This window comes from Tenrec ecaudatus, chromosome 18, assembly GCF_050624435.1.
Source record: "Tenrec ecaudatus isolate mTenEca1 chromosome 18, mTenEca1.hap1, whole genome shotgun sequence".
NCBI lineage: Eukaryota > Metazoa > Chordata > Mammalia > Afrosoricida > Tenrecidae > Tenrec > Tenrec ecaudatus.
Window position 1 is genome coordinate 21,695,783 of NC_134547.1, and position 11,081 is coordinate 21,706,863.

An 11,081-nucleotide genomic window follows, 5' to 3' on the forward strand; every position below is an offset into this window, starting at 1 on the left:
CTCACTCAGCAGACAGCGACATCTTTCTGTGCAGTCTCAGTCACACCCACACACACTCTCACACACATACACACCACCACCACCACAGCCTGGGAACCAGGGCCCACAGACAGGGCAGGTGTATACACACACACACTCGCACACACTTGTGCACACACTTGTGCACACACACACACCACCACCACAGCCTGGGAACCAGGGCCCACAGGCAGGGCAGTTGTACACACATACACACACTCGCACGCACACACACTCGCACACCACCACCACCACCTGCCCAAAAGGCCAGAGACTAGCACAGTCTGGAATTTCAGGTTCATAAATCATTTTGCAGGGTGCTCAGAAAGGCCGCTCCCTTGTCTTGGTTTGCCTGCCTGCTGTTTGCCCCTTCCTCTAAATACCACCTCTCCTTCCCTGTAACTGGGCCTCGGAAACAGGGGGTGGGGGGGATGGGACGGGCAGGAGGGGTGAGGGCAAGGAGGTGCTGGGCAGAAGTTGGGGGGGGAAGCGGGGTATATAAGGCTCACTGTGGCCAGAGAGGCCAGTGAGCCTGTGAGACTTCAGGCTGAGAAGGTGAGAAGGGGTCTGAAGGGTGGGTGTAGCAGGGGGATGGGGTGGGGGATGGGAGCACCTGGGGCTCTGGCGAGTAGCTGCCCTTGTTGTGTAAATGGATCTCAGATCACTGCTGGGTTGTGGGGTGCAGGGCTTGCTCAGTACCAGCCTGGCCCCTGCAGAGAGTTGGAAGCAGAACCTGGCAGCTGGGGGGGGTGAGGTGAGCCAGGTCCCCCTCCCACCCTGGCCTCTGCCCATCCCTCACCCTTATCCATGTGCTCCCACCCCTACCCCCCCAAGCAGGACGATGGCTTCCGCCGCCGAGGAGGCAGAGAAAGGATCCCCCGTGGTGGTGGGGCTGCTGGTTGTGGGGAACATCATTATTCTGGTGAGACACCCTGAGTTGGACCACTCGGTGGGTGGGTATTGGGAACCCCTGGGTTCAAGTGGGGCAAGGTCCCGGTACTCCCCAGGAAGCCCGTGCTGCAGATTCAGCCACAGCAGCTTGGGTGAGAATCCAGCTCCCCTGCTCGCTCCACAGTGCTCATCTCAGAGCTGAGAAGTTCCTTCCCGGACCTCTGCATCCTGACTGCCAGCCGGGTCCTCTAGGCCCCCTGTGTGGCCTCCACTAAGGAACAGCACCTGGCAAATGCTAGCTGGCACCTACGACGTCGGCACGGCTGTCCCGTCACTGCCGATCACGCAGCAGGCCCAGAATAGGTGTTCTAATGAACGTGGGCTTCTGCTTTCGTAAAGACTGCCAGCCTCTGAGACCCACAGGGCACTGCCAGGCTGTCCCACAGGGTCGCTGTGCACCAATCCACTCGAGGGCAGTGGGGTTGCTTTGTATTGTGTTTCAGTGCATGGCCTTACACCTGGCTCTGGGACCGGCCAGCCTGAGTTCACATCCTGGCTCGGCCGCTTTCTAATGATGGGGTGCAACTCCCTGGGCCTCAGTTTCCTCATCTGTAAGGTGCTGCAAGGAGGAAATGGCTTCTTGGGCTAATGAGCTTAGACCAGTGTTTGGCCCCTCGTTATGACTTGTATTGGCCCAAGCGGCTAGAGGAAGAGCCCTGGGGTTATAGTGGTTCTGCGTTGGGCTGCTAACAGCAAGGTCAGCAGTTCGAAACCGCCAACTGCTCCACAGGAGAAAAATGAGGCTTTGTACTCCCATAAAGAGGGTCAGTCTCGGAACCCCGAGGGCAGTTCTAGCCCGTCCTGTAGGCTCGCTGTGAGTCAGCATGGGGACGCCGTGGCAGGGAGCCTGGTCTTAAAGAGAACAGTGATTCATGACTGATCATTGCTCACACTTAGGGCCGCTCCTCGGACGTGTCTGGCTCTCAGCAAGTGCACCATTAAGTGTTCACTTTCATCGTCAAAGGGCGTCCACTGAGAAGGCCTCCACCCTCCTTGCTTGCCATCCCTCAGCCCGATACTCAACTCCCCACCATCAAATTGATTCCCACTCATGGCTACGCTGGAGGGTCTAGTGGAATACCCCTGAGGGGCTCCCAGCCTGTCCATCTGTCCAGAAGCAGCACTGAAGCAGAACGCCTCCCCCTCGGAGAGGCTGGTGGGTTTGAACCGCCAACCTTGCTCAACACATCCCTCACTGCGCCCCCAGGGCTCTGGTAGGTAGCAAGATTTTCAGTTTCTCAAAAATGACATTAAGAAAATAAAGGCCCATCTGCAAATAGCCCCCCCGATGTAGCTCCTTGCGCGTCCTGTTACACAGACACACACACACACACACAGACACACACACACACACACACATGTGCACGCATGCTCTGTCTCCTGGTGGCACAGCCTGCGTTTCTCCACCACAGTCCAGTCCTGAAAGCCCCCTGCCCTGCCCCCCCTTCTCCACATCACCTCACACAGCGTCCTCTGGACGGTGCCCTGGTCCCTCTGCCCACAGCCCGCCAGGGGGATCCCTGTGGGTTTAGGACTTCCCCAAGAGGGCAGGCCGAAGTGCTCCTTAGAGGAAAGGAAGGCAAGACTTCATCTTATGTACTTTTTGTTTTGTTTTAATCACTTTATTGGGGGCTCTCACCGCTCTTATAACATTCCACACCCCAGTTGTCTCCAGCATAGGTGTACATGGGCTGCCTTCCTTGGTTTCTAAACATTGACTTTCTACTTGAGCCCTTGGGATCGTCTTACATACTTTGGACGTGTTGTCACGAGAGACCAGTCCCTGGAGTAGGACATGCCACTTGGCCAAGTGGAGGGGCAGCGGACAAGAGGAGGGCCCTCAAGAGGATGGACGGGCCCAGTGGCTGCAACCGTGGGCTCAGGCATACGAACCGTCGTGAGGACGGATCGGGACCCATTGCCGTCTGTTGTGCACGGGGTCGAGATGGGTTGGAACGGACTTGATAGCATCTAACAATGAGAGGGCAGGTGTATCTATAGGACTGATTCCAGGATGCAGAATTGCTGGGCCAAAGGGTGCGGTTCGCTGTAAGTTGAATTGCTTCACTCTGTAAAGCAGGCGTCCTCAAACTAGGGCCCGCGGGCCACAGGCGGCCCGCCGAGGACATTTATCCAGCCCACAGGTTTTTTGCCCTGTTTTGTGTTTTTTTTTTTTACTTCAAAATAAGATATGTGCAGTGTGCATAGGAATTTGTTCATGTTTTTTTTAAAACTATATTCCAGCCCTCCAATGGGTCTGAGGGAAAGTGAACTGGCCCCCTGTTTAAAAAGTTTGAGGGCCTCCTGCTGTAAGGAATGGCAGTGCTATTCAGGGAGGTGGGGTATCTGAGCATCTCCTCTGGACTGGGCTAGGCACTGCCATTCAGCCTCCTGGTCTCCCTGGGCAGGCCATGCCTTCGCTCCTGTTAGCTGGTGTCTGTCCCAGCCAGAGGGCAGAGGAAGCGGGGAAGGGACTTCCTAACCAGCTGCACTGTCCAGCTGTCAGGCCTGGCCCTGTTTGCCGAGACCGTGTGGGTGACAGCGGACCAGTATCGCGTGTACCCGCTGATGGGCGTCTCGGGCAAGGACGATGTCTTCGCCGGGGCCTGGATCGCCATCTTCTGCGGCTTCTCCTTTTTCGTGGTGGCCAGCTTCGGCGTGGGCGCTGCACTCTGCCGCCGCAGGTCCATGATCCTCACGGTGAGGTCCCCACGTCAAGCCAGGTGGGATTAGGGATCGGTTGGCTAAAGGTACTCGTAACAACCCCTGAAGCGCAGAAAGGACTCACCACTGTGGCATGGAAGCCACCTCCCAGAGAGCTGATCTGAAAGACAGTGGGGAGCGGCCCCTGTGAGTTTCCAAGGTTGTAACTTTTTTTTTAACAGTTTTATTGGCCCTTCATCCACATAAGCGTACAATTCAATGGCTCCATCATATCAAGAATTGTACAATCTCTATCACAATCAATTTTAGAACATTTTCTTCTTCCTGCTACTCCTTGTTATCCGTGCAATTGTTATTTTGTTCTTTAACTTGGGCAAAAATAGACACAACAAAATCCCTCTCCAATTCAACCACTTCTACATGTCCGACTCAGTGTCGTTGATGATGCTCTTGGGGTTGTCCATCCCTTATTGATATTCCTCTCCAAATTGTTCCATGGCCGTGAACATCATCTGAGCGCCCCCTAAGCACATCACTCTGACAGGAGCAGAGAGCCTCGTCTTGGTCCTCAGAGTGGCTGGTGTATTCAAACCGTTGCCGCTGTGCCCCCAGCCTCCCCTGCTGCAGTTACTAGTGTGCATTCATTGCTAGCAAAGCTCGGGCCCAGTCAGAACCTGTTGCTTGATTAAGGATCTGCTGTAGGAGGTCTCAGAGGCCGTGTCTTGTAGATGAATCCCTTCTCATCCAGCCACCCCGGCTGTTGGCCTCTTTCAGCCTCAGTTTCCCCATCTGGTAAGCAGGTAGAGAAGAGAGCCTCTGAAACAATTGAGGGGGTTTATATCCTACTGAGTAGGAGGAATGAGGGCAGGGAGGCTGGGAGGGGCAGGACTGGGTACAGAGTGGGGAAAGGGAAGGTGGGCCAACCTGGTGGGCCTTGTGGGCCTTGGTGAGAACTTTGGCTTTACCCTGAGGAAGAGGGAACTCTGGGAAGGCTCTTCCTCCCTCCCTTCCTCTTCACTCCTCCCTTCTCTTCCTTTCGGCCTTTGAACACCACAGCTCCTGCTAGTTTGCCATTTGTTCAGATCGCAAAACCGTTTTGACTGTGGGAACTTTCAGGCAGACTGGAGGGATGGTGTGCTATCCCGTGCTGTCCCCTATGAGCCCCTTTCCTGGTTCCAAGGACATCCACCCCCAAGGGCTCAGCTGCCAGGCCTCCTCTACCCACCCTTGAGCCACAGTGCCCGCCCGCTGGAGTATTTGGAAGCACATTCCAGACGAACAGTGTTTGACTTGCAAATACCTGCCGTGCCCATTTCCCTGGGAGATAAGGACATTGAAAGCAGGCTGGCTTGTTTTACAGTAGCATCTGCTCTCACGGGGCCAGAGTTGGCGCCCCCACACCCACCCCACCCCAGAGGGAGGGAAGGAGGGGTGAGGAGAGGGAAGGATTTGGGTGAGGGATGAGAGCAGGAACTTAAAGTTCATTAAGCACCAACCAGAGAGCGCTCTCTTGTTTTGCTCAGGGCACATTCTGGTGCACCTTGTGAAATGCGCCCTAATTTCTTTCTGTCTTCCAATCCCTCATAGGAGCTCAAATCACATCTTTTGGAGAATCAATCTCTCTCTCTCTCGCTCTCGCTCTCGCTCTCTCTCGCTCTCACTCTCGCTCTCTCTCGCTCTCGCTCTCGCTGTCTCTCTCTCTGGCTTTTTAAAGTAGACCTGCGTTTTACTGATCCCATGCCAATGGCTAGCTATTGGGGAGGGTTTTGCATATATAAGCTATTTTGAATGACTTTATTTTAACCAACATTCAGTATGAGAAGAGCTCAGCACACTGAAAAGTTAGCGCAACGCAACGGTGTAGAACCCAGCTGTAGACGCACCAGGTAGATGCTGGTGTAGTGGGTTAGCCCTTGGGCTGCTACGGTCAGCAGTTCGAAGCCACCACGGGACAGAGATGAGGCTCCCTGCTCCCATAGAGAGTGACAGCCTCACTAGCCCACAGGAGCTCTTCCACAGAGATGACATTTCAGCCACGGGGCGTCCTTTCAGGAGCCCGGGGGACATCATGGCTGCAGTTCTAAAGCAGCAGACCCTCTGCGGGAGAGCCCCCGGAATTCCTTACAGAATTACCATCTCGGAAATTCACAGGGGTGGTTCGATCCTGTTCGACAGCCTTGCTGGGAGTCAGAATTGACTCCATGGCAGTGAGCTTGAGAGATGGGTCCTTGGGGGGGCGGGGCGGGGGGCGTGGCTCCGCAGCCTGGTCCCTGATTGGCCGCCCCTCCTGTCTCCCTAGTACCTGGTCCTCATGCTCATGGTGTACATCTTCGAGTGCGCCTCCTGCATCACGTCCTACACCCACCGGGACTACGTGAGCCAGCCGGGGACCGGGAGCGTTTGGAGAGGGTGGGGGTGAGGGCTCCGGAGCTTGGGGGGCTCCCTGATGGACCGACTTCTTCCGCAGATGGTGTCCAACCCGTCGCTGATCACCAAGCAGATGCTGACCTTCTACAGCGCCGACACGGACCAGGGCCGGGAGCTGACTCGCCTCTGGGATCGCATCATGATGGAGGTACCTGCGCGCGGGCCGGGAGGCCGGGGTGGCTGGTTCCTTGGTAGACTATTCGTCGTCCTTGGTGCCAGCAATGCCCCTCATAGGCAGCCACCCCCACCCCTCTCTCTCAGTGGAAGTCTGCCTGCCGGGAGCACTCGGACCAAGAAGCCCTGGCGGCATCGTGGTTACACTTTGGTCAGCACTTCGAAACCACCAACTGCTGGGGGGGGGGGAGGTGAAAAACAGGGCTTTCTACTCCTTTAAAGAGTGGGCATTTCTGAAACCCACCAGGGGCTGTTAACTCGCCAGCCTGCACAGCCGCTGTGAGCCGGCAGCGACTCGATGGCAGTGGGAAGACGCGGGACAGGCCCCACAAGAGCTTTGGGAAGAAGGCATGGCACTCTATTTCTGAAACCCAGCACGGTGCTGGCCCATGCGGAGCCTTGTTCTGGTGTGCCTGGGCTCGTGAGTCCCTGACAGGTAGCAAGGGCAGGGCACAGGGGCTCGCCGGAGAGCCTGGGCCTTAGCCAGCGAGAGGTAGATGAGGGAGCATTTACAGCCTCCCACTCTGGGAGCGGGGCTCCACTCCTGGCCCTCTGTCCGGTGAGGAACAGGTTCCCAAAGGGAAGTCATTTTCCCAGGGGCACACGGGTGACAAGTGGCAGAGCTGAGACTGGAACCTGACAGCGTGGGTGCAGAGCCCTGCTCTCAACCACTACACCACACCGCCTCAGGGGCAATATTAATGAGGGGCAATAATAGCTCCCGTAATGATGCCGACAAACGTTTGCATTTGACACTGAGCCCGGGGAGCATAGGAAGTGGCACCTTGTACTGATAACTGGAAGGTCAAAAATAAAACCCAAACAAAAAGCCACCCAAACTCACTGGCATCGAGCCAATGCCATCTCATAGCAACCGATAGGACAGCATAGACCTGCACCTGTGAGTTTCCGAGACTGTAACTCTTTACGGGCTCAGGAAGCCTCTTTCTCCCTGTGAGAGGCTAGTGGCTTTGAACTGCTGACCTTGAGGGCTGCAGCCCAATCCGTAACCACTGAGCCCCCAGCAATTCAAAACCACCCGCCACTGCAGAAGAGGAAGTTGGGGCTTTCTACTCCTGTAAAGAGTCCATCTTGGAACCCCACCAGGGCAATTCCACCTCGTTCTATGGGGCTGCTATGACTCGGAATCCGCTCCATGGCAGTGAGCTTGGGTTGAATTCACAGCTTATTCGTCTCTGACCCCCTCCCTCCGTCCCCCCTCCATGCCGCCAGCTCTTTAATGACCAGGAAACCAAGGAAGGCGCTACATGGCTTTCCCCATGGTACAGAGGTGGGCTGCAAGTTCCAGAAGCCAACACTTCATTAAACTCAACCTGAGCAAGAGGAAGCGGATGTCCCAAGGGAGATTGAGGTCCTTCTTGGTCCAACGCACACAGCTGGTCAGCGTGTGAACCCGAGCTTGAAGGAGCCTCTCTCCCCAGCAAGAGCGCCTCCACCTGGGTCTGCATCATTCCCAGGCCACTGATGCAAACCAAACTCACTGCCATGCAGTCGCTTCTGACCCCCCACGACCCCCTAGGACAGGATAGTACTGCTCCCGTGGGCTCCCAAGACGGAAACTCTTCACAGGAGTAGAAAGCCCCGGCTTGTGGTTTAGAACTGCTGACCTTGTGGTTAGCGGTTTCAGTGCATAGCCCACCATCCACCAGAGCTCTTGTCAAACGCCCAGAGGACAGGAAACACCAGACACATGCCTTTTCATAACATTTACTACAGGTCGTGTCAGCAACTAATTAAAAAAATATATATATTTTTATTTTACAAAACTCAAGTGTAGGTTTCACCTCAAGTCCATCTCTCTCTCTCTCTCTCTCTCTTTCACACACACACACACACACACACACACACACACACACACACACTCACCCCTCCACTTTGAGGGAGGCCCGGGGCCTGGGGGAGCTATGATAATACAGGTCTGGTTTGTGTGGCCTCAGGTGAGCGGCCACCCTCTCTGAGCCCTGGCCTGCCTGACCCCTGCCTCTCTCTGCAGCAACAGTGCTGCGGCACCTCTGGGCCCATGGACTGGGTGAACTTCACTTCAACCTTCCGGAAGGCCACTCCCGAGGTGGTGTTTCCCTGGCCGCCCCTGTGCTGCCGCCGGACTGGCAACTTCATCCCCCTCAATGAGGAAGGCTGCCGCATCGGCCATCAGGACTTTGTCTTCACCAAGGTATGCTGGCCCCCCTCCCTTTCTCTCCCTGTCCTGCTGTCCATCCTTCTCCTGCCCTTGCTACCCTATGCTCCCCTTCCCTCTTTCCCTCTTCTCAGAAGGAGCCCTGGTGGCCTCGTGGTTAGGCATTTGGCTGTGGTTCACAAGGCCAGCAGTTCAAAACCACCAGCCACGCCGCAGGAGAAAGACAGGGCTTTCCATTCCTCTCGTGGAGAGGGAAGAATGGCTGTCTTGGCAGTCCTGAGTCAGAGTGGACTCTGTGGCAGTCAGTCTGGTTTTGGTTTTTCTTCCCTCCTCTCCCCTCCCCTCCTCTCTCCTCTGGGCTTTCTCTTTGCCCAGCTTGACTCTCCACTCTCCCAACCCTCTCTCCACCTGGCCCGCCCTGCTTTGGACGGGCCACCTGTCTCTGTCTGGTCTGGGCCTGTCCTTGGTGGCTCGGAGTTCCTCTGTTGCTTGTTCTTTCTAGTTTCTCCACTGCCCTCCTTCCTCAACCTTCTTTCCCTCCCATCTCTCTTCCTCCCTGCTCCCCAGTCTGCTGTCTCCTCCCCCCTGCCCATCTCTGTCTCTACCTCCTCTGTGCCCCTCTCTCTCATACGCACTCCCTCTGTCCCTGTCCCTGTGCGTCCCTCTCCCATGAGGTGACAGTCTCTCCCCTTACTTCTCCAAGTTTGCTCAGGTGCCCAGACCCTCTGGGGCGCTGCTCTCCCCAATTCTTCCCACAAGTCCTACTCAGAAGCCCTGTGCTACGCAGCCCACAGTAGGGTGACTGTTGCCGTATCAACGGAAGGTCCTCAGACTCTCCCGGACATCGCAGCCACCCAGGGAACGAACGTGGTACCGCTCCTCCAGTTTCTGAGTCAGAAGGTTTGAGGCGGGGTCAAGGCCCTGCGTGGTGCCAGTCCCAGATGGTGCCAGCCCTGCTACTGGTCCTGGGAGCACCACTGCCTTTAGGGGAGGTCACAGACTCACCACCGCCAGGGCCATTGGCCTGGTTCTCCATCCCGGACCGGCCCCCCCTCCCCCCGTCGTCTCATGACATCCCCGCATCTGGTCTTCCAGAGCAATGCTATGAAGGGGTGCTGGGGCGCAGAGACGTATGGAGGCGGAGACAGACTCTGAGACTTGCACTCTGAACTCCTGTCGGGGCTGCTCCCGAGCTGGCAGGAGGCTGCGTGCCGTTGACTCTGACCTCAGCCAGCTTCATTCTCCCTCTTGTTAAACAGTTATTGGCACTTTGTCCACACATCGTACACCTCAATAGTTCAACCTGATCCAGAATCCTCCCCACCATCCACTCTAGGACATTGTTATTCAATGTCATTCCCCCCCCCAATTTTGGCAAAAACATACAGAGCCAAACATGGGCCCATTCCACCACTTTGCTGAGTGTCACTCAGTGCTGGCGACCAGACTCTGCGCATGTGCACCCAGCACTGGTCTCCCTCTCCAGATGGTTCCACCGCCGTTAAAATGTACTCAGTGCCCCCCTCCTTCCCCTGTGGTAACCACTGGCCAAGTTGGGTTTCTTTTTCTAAAGACGTTCTCTTGATAGACTGTTCATGTATCATGTACAGTTGAACCGCTTCCATAGTTGAACCGCTTCCAAAAAGTGTTGTCTATCCGTCGCCACCACCCGCTCTCCTGCGCACGGCTCAGGGGAGGGACGTATGGCAGAGCTCAGCTGCTCTCAGAGGCCTGCCTCATCCTCCTGCATTTTGTGGGCTCCGAGGCGAACCCAGTCTGGAAACGACCTCCCTCAGACTGCCACAGCCACAGGCTCCCTCAGGCTGGCACCTACTCTTGCAGGGCCACAGGGCCTGAATTTGGTGTCACCTCTTGGTCCCTTGAAGCCACCCCCAGAGGCAGACATTTTTATAATCCCCATTGAACAGTTGAGGGAACTAGGGCTGGGGGGTGGGAGGGAAAAAGCCACTTTCTCAAGGGGGGTGCAGACCCTTGCCCTCAGCTGCCAGTCTCCTGGGACGCCGTCTCAGACCTTCATTTGCCCCCAACCAGGGCTGCTTTGAGCACATTGGCCATGCCATCGACAGCTACACGTGGGGCATCTCATGGTTCGGGTTTGCCATCCTGATGTGGACGGTGAGCGGCAGGGAGCCCGTGGGCTGGGTGGGATGCGGCACCAGGCTGGCGTGGCCCTCACCTGACTGCTTCCTCGCCCAGCTCCCTGTGATGCTGATAGCAATGTACTTCTACACCACGATCTGAGGGACCAGGTCCAGCGCATCCCCCGCGGCCTCCTCCTCCTGCTTCAACTTGACTGATCCCTGCTCATCTCTCCGATCTCAGCTTACAAGTCCACCCTGAAGAGAACCCTACTCCCAGCACCCTCCCATCCCACTGCTCCATTCATAGATGCCTATCTCAGTAGCTCTCCAAGCTCCCCTGCCATGTCTCCGGCGCCAGCACCCACACAGACTCGTTTGCATGTGCTCGTTCAAGCTCTGGTTGACTGGAGCTGTCACGATCACGCAGTTGACCCTGGCAGGACTCAGCATGAACTAGATAGTCAATAAATACTGGTCGAATGAATGACGTTTTCTTTGGGGGAAAGGGGGAACGAACAAGAACCCTTTCCATGGAGAAGCAGAAACCACATCAACTGGCTCTGGCTGACACAGAAGGTGGAGTTCAC

At 56.2% G+C, this 11,081-nt stretch overlaps 1 protein-coding gene across 1 annotated transcript; it reads left to right on the forward strand.

Annotated features, from left to right (window-relative positions):
- Nucleotides 1–859: 859 nt before the first annotated feature.
- Nucleotides 860–10,654, forward strand: UPK1A (uroplakin 1A). Its single transcript, XM_075537560.1, has 7 exons — nt 860–940; nt 3,469–3,669; nt 5,933–6,007; nt 6,101–6,208; nt 8,249–8,428; nt 10,445–10,528; nt 10,610–10,654. The coding sequence occupies exons 1-7, from the start codon at nt 860–862 to the stop codon at nt 10,652–10,654; spliced, it is 774 nt and encodes a 257-aa protein (XP_075393675.1).
- Nucleotides 10,655–11,081: the final 427 nt, after the last annotated feature.